Raw genomic sequence first — 14,633 nt, 5'->3', positions numbered from 1 at the left:
AACCTACTTAATGTGGAACATGGATACCATGAATTTAGAATAGTCTTTAATTAATTGCTTATAATATACCAATACAAATCTCAGCTAAAAATTAGATGAGGCATTTGTAGAAGGTGAGTCACACTAACCCAGCCTGGTTATTTATTGGACCACAGTTCTGGTCATATAATTTTTTTACACGTGGTTTTCTTACTTTTAAAATGCTGCCAAGAATTATTTCACTATCTACTGAATTTTTAAAGAGTAAATGGAAAAAATGGAAAGTGCTAGAAATGAAACATTAAAGCTGCCATAATGCTCTTTTTTTAAATGTCCCAACTAACACATCTCTCCCAATTCTAAGGTGAATCACATGGTTTCAAATAAAAAAAACACAAACAGTACATTCTCAATATAAGACTGAAAACTTTAACCTTTTTTTTTACCTATTACAAATTTAAGATTAGGGAGTGAAATCTTAAAAAATGGGATTTTACTGGAAATGAGACTTTTCCAAATTCCCTCTAAAACTCAAAAGAATGTGTTCTTTTAAATTGCTCCTCCGTTCCCCCGTTGGCTCAGAAAACTCTTTGTTGGCAGCAATGTCAAAAAGAAAACTAGGTCTTTGTTGGCTTCTTCTGCTTAGTTGTACATAGGACACTTGGAGAGAAACAAAACTACTCAATTTATATAGTTGACGATGTTAAACTAGTTTGGTAAAAAGGCAACAAGTGGCCTCTGGAGCCTGACTAATCTGGGTTTGTATCCCGACTATGCTGTCACTACCTATGGGTCTATAATTTGCCCCAATTTGCTACTGTGAGGACTCAAAAGACCACATCAAGATAAGACAGCATATGCCTGAATTCACTCCTTCAACTAGGACATAGTAACGCCTCTCTGTGCAGGCACTACGCTGGGCAATGAGGCTATGAAGATGAATAAGCCCTGGTTCCTGTCTTCCGGTTAGGTACCTTTTTACCTCACCCACACACTGCCTCTAGAAGCCAGCCACCTAATGTAATCTGAGGTAAGAACTTCTTTTGTCCAACTTTCCTCTTTATAAGGTAAATACCCTCATGTTTATATTTTTAACTTTTTTTCCTTTAAAAATAAGCAGATCAAATCAGTCTTGAACTTTCAACTTCTTTAGGATATAAAGATGAATATATCCCTAATGGTTTTCCATACATGATCTCTTTGATTGTTTATCATCATTCTCCTCTTTCAATCTACTTCCAGCAAAGACTTTAGTGCAAATCAATGAAACTGAATACAGTATTCATGATTTTTATTTTTATTGCATTTCCTCTTTTATAGTTTTCTTACGGCAATATACATTAAGTAATTTCTTTACAAAATATTTATTCACAAAATTGTGCAACTTTGATAAATTATAGTTACTGGAAAGGGAATATTTAAAATAAGTTCACTTTAAACAATTTACTTCTAATAATAAATAGTCGTATTACATAGAAAAATAGGATACAATTTCTACTCACATATTAATGTTAATTGTCAGGTTGTTTACGCTGAATGGCAACCTGTATTCCACATCTTTCTGTATTTCAGCTATACTGTAGGAGAAAATTTGAGAAAAAATTGTACCTAAAGTTATAAAACCATTAATATTAAAGACAAACGTTAAATGTTTTTAGAGCCTACTAAAATTATTTTTAGTTTTAATCACAGAATCTAGATGGCCAATATAACTTGTATCTTGAAGGGAAAGTGATCATAGGAAGGTTTATCAAAAAAGAGGCAATAATACTCTGAAATATTTAAGTGTGTGTGGGGGGGTAGATGTTGAGGTAAAGAGGCAAAAAATAACTTATAATAATGCTAGATTGACTTACTATCACTTTATCAATTCATTGTTAGTAAAAGCGATTGTGAGCACGCTGGTTAATACAGATCAGCAAGACATCTATCTGGGTTCTAACTACAACTGTGCCACTAACCAGCTGTATTTAAACTTAACTGCTGGCTGTTTTCCAAAAAACAAATACTCCCCTTCTTCCTAAGAGAAGCCTAATTTTATTCTGAAATAGCAATGTTCTAGTCTTTCTTGCAGCTGGTTGTTGCTATAGACTTAAGTGCTAGCCAATAAGATACAGAAAAATAGAAATTGGGGGGGGGGAGGGAGGGGGTTGAATTTCCAGGAAAGCATTTAAAGGGGAACAAAAAACCTGGTATGAGCGTATGTGCCCTTTCTGCCTGGACCTGAGAGCTGGACTTCAGTCAGTACTGGACCATGAGTGGCCCTGAGAATGGAAGGTTAGGCAGAACTAAGGTAGAAAGAAGTAGTGCGGATTCTTGATGACTACAGAAATTTCTTTTTATGTGAGAGAAAAAACAAACTTTTATTTTGTGTCACTATTTTGGGAGTCTTTATTCCTAGCAGCTGAACATAATTTCCAACTACTCTAAGTCCCTTATATTTTAACATTCTACATTCAGAATTCTATTTTATTGATAGTTTGCAGGCATACATTATTACAATTATAATTTACCAACCAAATTTTGGGGGGCTCATGTGGAATTCTAACTAACATTCATATTTTCAAAGAGAAAAAATACTAAGTTATATTAATAAGTTATGGTTGAGAGAAAACTTAATATTTAAATATATAAACTTTTTAAAGCATGAATACCTTCAAAAGATGTTTAGCCTTTGCATAATAATTTATTTTGTTTTGGTTACTTTAACTAATAGCTTTAGAAAACCTCTTATTTTCCTCATTTTTTGGTCTTTTGATAAAAGCCTAGCCTTAAGAATATGTAAATTTTAGGTAGTTTGAAAGGTTCAAAAGTGTTGGGAGTTGTGAAGAAATGACATATATTGATAAGCTTTCTCCTCTGACATCCATGGAGTGGGACTATGACTGAGGAGAAAAAATAGATAAAGAGACTCAAAATGATATTCAATATTAGGACTTAAAATTTTATGAATGTTTCTCTTTGGGGAACAGGTTTGAACTAGGATATTGACAGCCTCCTCAGTTCTATGAACACCATGTAATCAATAAAGTTTTATTAAGTTTTTTATTTCTCTACATTATCTTGGGACCCATGTCACTGCTTCAAGGGAATACTGGTCACAAACACATCCACCAGTTCAAAGCCAAGTAGAGCATCTTAGTGATTGAGAGCATGACCTCTTAAGTTAGGCTTCCTGGACGCAAATCCTCTACCATTAACTTGTGTGGTCATGGGCAAGTTACTTAACCTCTCTAAGCCTCATCTCTCAAATGGGAAATGGGAATATTACAAGCATCTATCTACCTAAAAGAGTTGTTAGATTAAGTGAGATAATGCATGGAAAGCCCTCCACATAATACATAAAAATTAGCTATTATTAAATAGGCATTTAGAATTCGCATCTAAGTTGGAATCTGCCTAAACTTGTAGTATTAAAATTTTAACTGTTTTTAGGCATTGTATTTGGTCAGAAATGTTCAATTCACAGTCACCACAATTAATGACAGCATAATATTCTAGTATATTGTTTAACCTATTGTCTCTTTTTAGATATTTAAATTGTTTTCAATTTTTACTACTGTGAACCATGCTCTGATAAGCATTCTTAAAACCACATCTTTATGCTGACAGGCAGTACCACTTCACATGTAAACAAACACACAATATTTTAAAGCAATACTGTAATCACACCACAAGAGAAAATTTAAACGATGCTCCATTAATAATTTTATTTTCTAGGTTTTCCGAGACAAGTGAAGTAGTGTGGTTTTACCTCACTGGCTCTGAATCTGGGACTTAAGAAAGCTGAAACAACAGATAACTGTTAGTCAGAATGTATGACTAACTGGAATCTTCATTTCTTTAATAGTCCCTAAAGCTGTAAACAAATGTATCCTGAAATGCAAGAGGCACTCACTAATTATGGTTAAAAGATTCCTTTTGTAGAACATTCATTTATCTCCTCCTTTATATTTTCTGTAAACTTGGATTTAATAGGCAAAACATGGTTCAACTGAAACAGCTACCATTTTTGCAGCATCTTGCAAGGAAATACAAATAGAGACGAATATAGTATGGTGTTGGCTCTGAAGGGACACACAGGACATGAAGAGATAGATAGTCCAGTCCAGTAACTAAAGAGATCAAGGTACTGATACCATTCATTTCCCATGGGTAACTCAAGGACTGTTTATAGGTGAATAAATGAAGGTTCACATGAAAATAAAGATATAGGAGAATAGACAACTTCCCCTTCTTATCTAAATCTCCAGGAAATATCAAAACAGACTTTAAAAGCAAATCTATAACATTGCTACAAGGCAAGTAGTGCCATAAGCAGAAAAGCAGTTTGGGAGAATCCCTAAAAGATTTTTAAAAAATGGGATTCAATTTAAAGAAAAAGGAAAGGAAAAGATAGTAAATACAGAACCTAATGACAATCCAAAACATAAAACCAATGCAAAGTGGAGCAGTTTGCAGGGCCTCCAAGCTCAAGTCAATGCAAACCAGGAGTGTGGCGGGCAGAGCAGGAGCGCCTTTCAGGGTAAGGGAAGGGAGAGCAGTAACAGCTCTGAATGCTAGAGCACTTCTTTCCCCAGGCTTGTTCCAGCCAGCACACAGTACGGGAACAGCAGTGAAGGAGCCTCTGAGGTGGCAGTGCCTCAGGAAGCCTCCATTTGACAACTCTCAGCTTGTCCCATATTGGAGCAGGTCCTTTTGCATTCATCACCAGAGGCAGGCTATGATAAACAGTCAAGTATCCTCAAACAAGTCTACAAGGAACCCCAAATACAGAAACAGACACATCTGAAAGGTTTGAACAAAACCAAACCATGCAAGGCATGCACCAAACTAAGCAAGCCCAAAACACAGAAACTTAAGGAAACAGAGTTAATTGAGCAAAGACTATACATTGGTGAAATTAAAACAAAAGAAAGTGGCACACACACACACACACACACACACACACACACACAAATGATATAAAACTGATCCTTCTCCTGGAGAATACTAATGCACTTAGGCCTATTAAAGGCTTTGAGAAATTCTAAAGCACTTGATTTTATTTTCTAATATATTTAACATGGACTTATTTCACAATACCTTTTGAACAGTGCTCTGTAGAACACACAGGCTACTAATGACAGATGTGCAAAGAGCTATAGGAACACAGAAAAAAACACCTAATCAAACGGGGGGTGGGGGGGGAGCTTGTGGTGAGACAGCATAGGGACTTGGCCACAGATATGAAAAATTGGCTGACTGCAAACCCCTCCACTTCCTAGTCAAAAGCACAGAAGTAACTAATTTTATGTCCCTTCTCAACTGCCTGTTTATAAACTACTAACCCCAAGGTGTGACCACTAAACAACCTTCTTAGGGTGGCATAATGAGCAATTAGCCAGCTTGCCCCCACAGCAAAGCAGCTGGAAAAGGAAGAATCTAAAATGGAAAATTCTTCAAGCCTGCCTTTTTTAAAAAAGCCCACCTTAAATGATGAACAGCATAGACTGAGGAACAAGAACAGCAATGATCGGACTGTCGGACCTCAGAGGGAAAGTAGGGGAGGGTGGGGACAAGGGAGATAGATCAACCAAAGGACTTGTGTGCTTGCATATGAGCCTAACCAATGATCACGGACAACAGGGGGAGGGGGGCTTGTGTGTGTGTGTGGGGGGGTGGGTGGGAGGGGAACGGGGGGAGGGGGTTGATGACAAATATGTGATACCTTAATCAATAAAGTAATTTAAAAAATAAATAAATAAAAATAAATAAATAAAAAATAAAAAAGCCCACCTTTGGGTGCAAGCTTATGTCCCCAGCTTATGAAAGCAGCCAAGCAGGGCCAGCTGCCCCTGAGCCAGTTCAGAGGACCTTCCTTTCCTCTGTGCTGCTTCTCTTGTGCTTGAGCATAAGCTTAATAAAATCTGGGAATTTCTCTGGGGTTTCCTCTCAGTTTCTATCTCGGGGAACCTAAGAAGCGCAACATTGGTAGCAGCGAGGTCTTCTAGGAAAAAAAAATCACATCTGAACTACACATAGAAGTCAAATCAGAGCTAACACTCAGGAAAGCGAAACTAGGTTTCTAAGTGAAGTGGACATTCTAGGCAGAGTAAACACCTAAGGAAAGCTTCCGAAAGGAGTAACACGGTCTCTAATAGTCTCCATATCCTTGGCCATTAAAGAAACTTCACATCCCCTTTGTGGACACCTTTCCATCAGTTACATAACCATCTTCTATGAAAAGCAGACATCAAGCTAAAGAGGCTGTACTTTAGGGATCTACTAGGTGTACCGGCTAATAATGCGGACTTTTTTCAATGGATGGAGTTACACATATGTTGATATACATGCGATTTGATATGTATGCTATATTGTTAACAAGCTTCAAAACTTCATGTCAAATTTGCTGAAGGTGTTAACATCATAGATATTTTTACGCTTAAAAATGTTGAATTTCGTGCCAAAAAAAAAGCATTTGCGGGAAGTTATAATTCATTATTTATTTTAAAGAAAAGTGCTGCTGAATACTTCGGGAAGCTTATGGGGAACATGCTCCATCTCCAGATACTTGTGAACGCTGGTTTAAACGCTTTAAAAGTGATGATTTCAATGTGAAAGACAAAGAACGTCCAGGTCAACCGAAAACGTTTGAAGACCAACAATGACAAGCATTATTGGATGAAGATGCGTGTCAAACTCAAAAACAACTTGCAGAAAGATTAATCATTGCTCAGCAAACAATTTCCGATTGTTTACTAGTACAAGCAATGGGAAAGATTTTAAAGGAAGGGAAATGGGTGCCACATCAAGTGAACGAAAGACCAATGGAAAACCGGAAAGTCATCAGTAAAATGTTGCTTCAACGGCACAAAAGAAAGTCTTTTTTGCATTGAATTGTGACTGGCGATGAAAGTGGATCTATTTTGAGAATCCCAAATGCACAAAATCATGGGTTGATCCAGGTCAACCATCAACATCAACCTCAAAGCCAAATCACTTCAGAAAGAGACAATGCTCTGCGTTTGGTGGGATCAGGAAGGTGTGGTGTATATGAGCTTCTAAAACCAGGTGAAACCATTAATACTAATCACTACTGACAACAAATAATCAATTTGAACCACGCTTTGATCATGAAATGACCAGAATGGGCCAGAAGACAAGGCAAAGTAATTTTGCTTCATAACTCACCATCACACACTTCAAAACCAGTTAAAGACATGTTAAAAGATCTTGCCTGGGAAGTATTAATCCACCCGCCGTATTCACCAGACCTTGCTCCTTCAGATTACCACTTGTTCCGATCGATGGCACACACTTCAAAACACACGAAGAGGTGGAAAATTGGGTCTGTGAATGATTTGCCTCAAAACAAGAAAAGCTCTATTGGGACGGTATCCACGATGGACATTATTTAGAATAAAGCACTTGTGATGTTTCTCTTGAAATTATTGTGTTTTCTTTGATTACAAAATCCGCATTATTAACTGGCACACCTAGTACTGAAAGGAATAACACAGCCATGCTTGAATTTTCGAAAGATGACACTGGCAGCCATGTGGAAGAAACAAATTAAGGGAAGACAACTGGAGGCAGAGCGGAGACTTAGAACCCAGCAGTAGCAGGGAAGAAAGACAGAGTGGAACCAGGATGACCAGGGTTTGGCTTAGGTGAGCAGAGAGTAGAGACAGCTTAGGAGTTCCTGGGTAGGAGGGGAGAGGTAGATGTGGCTGGATTTAATTAACAATGGAGAGAGAAATGACTGCCTGGTAACTTTTTTTTTTTGTAATATATTTTATTGATTTTTTACAGAGAGGAAGGGAGAGGGATAGAGTTAGAAACATCGATGACAGAAACATCGATCAGCTGCCTCCTGCACACCCCCCACTGGGGATGGGCCTGCAACCAAGGTACATGCCCTTGACCGGAATCAAACCTGGGACCCTTCAGGTCCGCAGGCCAACGCTCTATCCACTGAGCCAAACCAGTTAGGGCCTTTTTTTTTTTTTTTATAGCTAGGTACTGACTGATACTACTAAGAGGAAATTAACTAGAGATAGCACCTGAGCTGTTAAGATTCTACTAGAGGCCTGGCGCACAAAATTGTGTGCGGGTACAGTCCCTAGGCCTAGCCTGTGATCAGGGCCATCTCACCACCCCCTACCCCGGTTCCCCATCGGCAATCGGAGCCTGCCGGCCAGGGAAAGGAACCAAGAGGTGATCAGTGCACCTCATAGTGGCTGGTCACGCGGTCATTTTGCCGTTATGGTCGATGGCTGGGCTTTTATTACACAGGATTTAGAAAACTTTTTCTTAAAAGGCAACCTACTATGTTGTATCATATACTTCACAATTAGAACTTTCAATCACTGGTTATAAAAAGAGTATAAGATCTAATGTACCAAATTAAAATTCACTTAATTATGGGACTGTTTGATATACATAATTTTTAAAGTATACTATGAGCTCAACACCCATTTAGAGTTAAAATATTGACATTTTGTAGATTCTGTAGCTTCAATAGGCTAAAGCATAGCAGATTTTTGGATTTTTTTTATTGCAACACTAGATGCCCAGTGCACAAAATTCAGCACAGGTAGGGTCCCTAGGCTTGGCCAGCAATCAGGGCTGATCAGGACCTTCTGGCTGCCGGCCAGGGCCTTCCTTCGTTCCGTGCCAACCCCTGGTGGTCAGCGAACATCATAGCAAGCGATCAAACTTCTGGTTGAACTCCCACGGGGACAATTTATGTATTAGCTTTTTATATATATAATTTCCTTCCATTAGGAAGTTTTAATCTCGAATACCTATAATTGTTAAATAATGTACATGAGTGAAGGCAGCTGCTTGTAGTACAATAGGGAGTGACTGCAAACTGGTAAAATGGACAAGAGGCAGACCAGTAAGGGAACACTCTTCAGCTCAAAGCTAATACTGCTATGTGGAAACAGTTGCTAAATCTTTCCAGATCTTCCTATGTCAACAGACAAGTTGACAAGTTGGAAGGGGCAAGGACCATATAGGAAATCTCTGTACCTGCTGCTCAGTTTTGCTGTGAACCTAAAATTGCTTAAATTAATAAAGTCTTTTTTTATTGAAAATTTGAAAAATTTAATGAAAAAATCTCCAATTTTAAATGTTGGCAATGGTAGTCAGGGGCTGGCAACAATAGGAAATTTCAAAAAACTTAAGAATATGAAGATTGGTACTAGTATTTTTAAAATAAAAATAATTGCCATTTACAGAGTACCTACTGTGTCCCAAAGAATATTCTAGTTTCTTTACACGTACTATATCTAAAATCTTTCAACATACATGCATTGCTTTTGTGTAGAAACTCTCTGGAATGGACTTACTTTCTGAATGGGAAGTCAGAAGTAGTCCTGCCAGAGGTGGATGAGCTTTAGGTAGGCTGGTGAGGGATTCATAAACCATAAGCTAGGGCTAAGAGGCAATAAGCATGTAGGTTAAGAGGCAATAATAGCTCCAGGCACACTAATTCTATGCAGTGGAAAAAGGGAAGTAATTTTTCATATGCTTACTATGAGCCAGAGACAACAATGAATGATTATATAAATTAAATATCAACAATCCTGCACAAGAGGAATCAAAATTCCTAATTTTACAGATGGAAGCTCAGAGAAATTGAGTAACTTGCCAATAGGTCATATTATTAGTATACAGTATATAGTTATACTAACAATATGTTAGAGCCAGAATTGGAATCCATGATAGTTTGATTACAAAGCTTTCATTCATCTAAAGTCAAGCTGCTTTTACTAAGGTCAACAATTTCTGCTTACTTCCAGTTATGTTGCTCAAATTCATTTTGTCTTTTATCTCTAAGATAATGTTCACAGCCAGTAACCTGAGGAAACTGTAGACTTTCCAGTAGGCAGTAAGAATTTAGGTAGCCAGTCGGTCCTCTCACTCCAGTAGCCCTAGGACTATTAAGGTTATGTGAACACCCAAGGTTGCACTGCCAGTTAATGACACATCAGGATCTCCTGACTTCTGGTACAGAGCTTCTTTCATTAAGATTATTAGTCATCCCAGAGTAAAAAAGATAGCAATTCTGATAAACATAATTCCCAAATTAGATTTTCCTACTGAAGATAAAATAAAAATAACACCAGAATTACCATCTACTTTATTAAAATGATGCAGAAATCCTTTACTTTAGACAGCTGATATCCCTAAGCAAAAAGTAATGAAGGATTACTATTTTATAACTTTGAATTTACATAGTTAATTGCAGATAATAGTTACCATTTACAACATTGCTGTGCTTTTAGACCTAAGGAGATAAAGTAAGCTGACTTTAGATATTGAGAGAGAGAGAAACCAGGATAATTGGGATGGTAACTGCTACCAGGTGTCCTCAAACTACGGCCCGCGGGCCACATGAGGGTGTTTTTGCCGTTTTGTTTTTTTACTTCAAAATAAGATATGTGCAGTATGCATAGGAATTTGTTCATAGTTTTTTTTTAAACTATAGTCCAGCCCTCAACGGTCTGAGGGACAGTGAACTGGCTCTCTGTTTAAAAAGTTTGAGGACCCCTGGCTAAGACCATCAGTTTTCAATATTGTCTGATTACAGGGACAATGCACAGAAATACTTAACAGCTTCACTTCTAAGGAATCTCTAGATTTTGGGATTAGTGGGTATCACCTGGGACATTTCAACTACAACTAATTGAAATCAGGCTGAAAGTGGCCTAAACAGTAAGGGGTTATTAATCTTATGCAGCCAGAGGTCCAGAGGCGGGAAGTTTCCCCCAACTGGTTACTTCAGCATCACAGTATTATCACGGACATTCCAGCTTTCTATTCTGTAGTCAGCCTGTATTCCTCCCCTGATCCAAGCAGTTCCACATGTCCATGTAGCACAACAACATCCAGAACATTTCCTTTGAGACATCTTTATAATTGAGAAAATGTTTGGAACAGCTCCTCAGCAGACTTCTCTCCTCCAACTCCCACTGACCAAGAGCAGGTTCAGAGTCCTGCTTTCACAGTCACTAGCAGGGGGAACTAAGGCTTAGTGACTAAGCCATCATCATTGGCGTAAACAATCATCAGGTACGTGCTGGGGTGGAAAAGAGCACAGCCTCCAATGAGTAGGTGGCTTTGCAGATAACCGGATAACAACAGGTGCTCTTCCAAGAAGTCAGGGGAAGTGGATTTGGGTGGGAAACAAGACAGTGTGCTCTAGAGCAAGCTTCTTGAGGAAGCAGAACAAACCAGAACGAGTCCCATTCCCACCCAGAAAGTCCGGAATTATGGTGATACCTGTTGTTCAGAAGGTGGAATATGTCACTTGAGCCTAGTCAACATGACTTTCAATTTCCATTTTCATGGCAGACAAACGTATTATCATGCTCTGGTTAAACACTCTTGTTGTTACCTATGAGTTGCCTTGTCAGTAAGACTTAGATGAGGAAATACACATAAAATTCATCTAGCCTTTAGGCAAGGCATGAGGAAGATAAGGAAGAATTTCTTAGGTTAACAAAAAAAGGAGTCTACATTCATAGAGAAAGGGAAGAAACAACATGCTCTTTTCTAAAATGAAAGGTTTGAATTATAAGGAGTTAAAAGAAGATTAAGAGTTGGAAGATAAATGAGAGAATTGGGGGGCAGGGGAGGGGCGGGAGACAGGAATCTAGAGGGAAGAAAAAATAAAACACATACTTTCACTGTCAGGAAGAGCTGTTGACCTTATATTTGGAGAAGGGACAGATATGAAAAATGAGGGAGGTGGGCAGCACAAACAGGATATTGACATTCACAATTTAGGAAGTTTTATATTGTTCATTAAAATACCATTCAAAACATTTCAACTTTTGTACAGTGCACCTTCAGAATAACCAATCAGTGTCCTTCTGCCCAAAAATCTTTTAAGTATAAGTTGTAGTATACTGCAGATAATTTTTTACTAGTTAGCTTTAAAATATATGTCATGAGTTAAAAAGGCATATTTAACAAAAATAGGTGGATATCATCTTTTCTGGAATCATACCATTCCTGGAATGTACTTAATTGTCTCCTAATTACCCAAGTTTAGTTTATAAATGTGTAATATTTCAATAATAACAACAACAAAACCTTCAAGTATTTTTATAAAAGAACTTACAGAAATAAAGAGTACTTAAAGTTAAATTTTTATAACATTACAAAATATATGGATAATGTCACATGAAATTATACATCCATTTGACCTCTGGCTCAAAAAATAAAATGGATCCTTTCTGCATTTGTTCAAAGCATTTACAGATCCTCTTAAACCAACTTCAGAACTCCTTAGATTAATAATTACTGCTTTACATTCTCACCTTATTTGGGAAGCCAAAAAATAAATACATTTCAGATCAATCACTTCCCATATGTACCAGCCTTAGCAGCAAAGGACTTTGGAATATTTGAAAAATTCAACTCCAACCTCAAAGAATAAAATTTTGTCAGCAATGAGAATACTTAACAGAATATACTAAAGGTTTAAAGCAATTAATTAGAAAGGTGTGGTTCTAAAAAAGTATTTTGGCAATAGTAATACTAGTTTAATACATAACTAGTCATACAAGTGACACTTTCTGAGGGGACAAACTTCCGTTTGTTTCAATTTAAAAAATGAGTCATTTTCATAAGCAAATCTTGTAAGAGTAGCTCTTGCAGGTTAGTACACAACTCTATTTAGAAAAAGACTCTGTGAACTAAATTTTCCAAAAAAAACACACAAAACCACCATTAGATCAAAGAGCATGCTACTCTTTCCAGTTAAATACCACAAATGTTTACCTTTTGAAAGTTCTGAACAAGTAGAACTGAGACAAAAGAACCAAGAAACAGTTCATCAGCAATAGGCCTCATTTTAGCCAAATTGACTTTGTAGTGAATTTTTAAGAATCTTTCTAATCTAAAATTATTCTACACCATAACTTACTTGCTTGAAAAATTAGTAGAGTTACAAATAAAATTGCCTCTACTAGTTTGTTCAACAGGACTTAATCAATTTTATTCTCTTAAAACCCATATCTTTACAATGGGTGAAAAGTTTATTTTAAAAAGGTTAGGGCTGAACGATGTTAATATCTTTACATCAAAATACATGCTGTAACACTATTAAGTAAATATACTTGCATAATTCATACAATAATATAAAGAGGTGGTACTAATTTTTGAAAACCATTAGAGGCCACCGATATTTGCAATATAAAAGGAGAAGCAAACCAGATGACAGTAAAAACAGCTGAAATCATTGGAACTGCAAAATATTTCTAATCTGACCCGGCTGAAAATGAAAAACTCCTAGGAAGACAACAGAACAATCATGATAAATATGACCATTCCCGTGTGTGTGGGAACCAGAATAACAGTGAGAAATGTACAGAGGCTGGTCGTGGTCAGGCAGGAGAGGTAGTTGGAACAGGGTGCAGGGGTCCTCACACTTTTTAAACAGGGGGCCAGTTCACTGTCCCTCAGACCGTTGGAGGGCCGGACTATAGTTTAAAAAAAAAACTATGAACAAATTCCTGTGCACACTGCACATATCTTATTTTGAAGTAAAAAAAAACAAAACGGCAAAAACACCCGCATGTGGCCCGCGGGCCGTAGTTTGAGGACGCCTGCACGAGGACGGAGTAGGTCACTCCCAGAGGAGAACTCGCTGATGAAAACTGAAGGCTTCCCTTTCCTCGGATGTTGCAACAGTTCCTTTACCCCCTCCCCTCCCCTACCCCCATCTCCCACTATTTGTGAGTCTTGGACATTGCGCTTCACAAAGCCTTTTGGCCAAGTAACATGTTTTAACACTTGGGCCAAAGCGGCAATCAGGTGGCCAGAGGGAAAGGGTAGTGGGGAAGGGAGCGGGGCAGAGCGAGGGATACTGGAAACGGCCTATGAGCCAGATTACAGTCAGCAGCCATGGGTCAGGAGGGATGAGCAAGTCAGAATGAGAAGAGCTGAGCAGCGGCGGGGCAAAGGGGGGGGCGGGGGGAGACGGGGGAGGGTCCGGAGGAAAAATCCTGAACTGGGGTCCGAGAGGCCAGAGCAAGCGTGTCCACCACCTGGACGAAGGGAGGTGTATCAAAGAGAGGCAGCTGGCGCGGAGTCGGCCTGGGGACCCGCGATGGGGATTAGTCCCAGCCCGCCCGCCCTTCTGCTTTCTCCTCGGGTCCGAGGGGGAGCGACCAGTCAGTCACCTGGAGTGGGAGCTCCGCAGGGACTCGATCAGGCGCTGCTTCTGCTGTTGGAGGCTGGTGAGGCCGCCGGCGGACCCCGCTGCGGAGGAGGAGGCGCTCTTGGTCAGGGGGAAGAGCCAGCTCATCCTCCCCGGGTCCCCGGGCCCGAGGCCCGAGTCGGTCCGGCCTGCCTCTCCCAGCGGCTCCGTCCGGTGGTTGCTTCCACGACGGAGGAGCGGGACGGACGCCCGGGACCCGAGCGCGGGGCGGCCACGACTCCTCTAAGCGGGCCCGACGGGGGGTCCCCGGGTCCTCGGGGGCATGCTCTGGCCGCGGGCACCGGACGGAGGGAACTCGCGTCCCGGGACCCGCCCCCTACCTCCAAGGCCCGGCGCCAAACCAGCCAGACAGCCTCGCCACCCAGCCTTCGCCACCCCCAGCTTCCGCCCTGCGTGCCCCGCCCCCTCGGCGTGTCGCGTCATCAGCCGGAGC

General features: G+C 39.5%; 1 protein-coding gene across 1 annotated transcript in view; it reads right to left on the bottom strand.

The window, feature by feature from the left end:
• The window catches only part of VPS37A (VPS37A subunit of ESCRT-I), a 31,080-nt gene extending 16,480 nt beyond the window's left edge, over nt 1-14,600 (bottom strand). Inside the window, exons 1-2 of the mRNA XM_008146226.3 lie at nt 14,163-14,600; nt 1,482-1,556 (exon numbers count right to left, since the gene is read on the bottom strand). Coding sequence (XP_008144448.2) covers nt 1,482-1,556; nt 14,163-14,287 — 200 coding nt within the window. The 5' untranslated portion in view covers nt 14,288-14,600. The remainder of the gene's footprint in view (nt 1-1,481; nt 1,557-14,162) is intronic.
• Between the last annotated feature and the right edge of the window lie 33 nt (nt 14,601-14,633).

This window comes from Eptesicus fuscus, chromosome 8 (assembly GCF_027574615.1).
Source record: "Eptesicus fuscus isolate TK198812 chromosome 8, DD_ASM_mEF_20220401, whole genome shotgun sequence".
Lineage (NCBI taxonomy): Eukaryota > Metazoa > Chordata > Mammalia > Chiroptera > Vespertilionidae > Eptesicus > Eptesicus fuscus.
The sequence above is the reverse complement of the archived record's forward strand: the minus strand, read 5'-3'. Positions and strand labels throughout refer to the sequence as shown.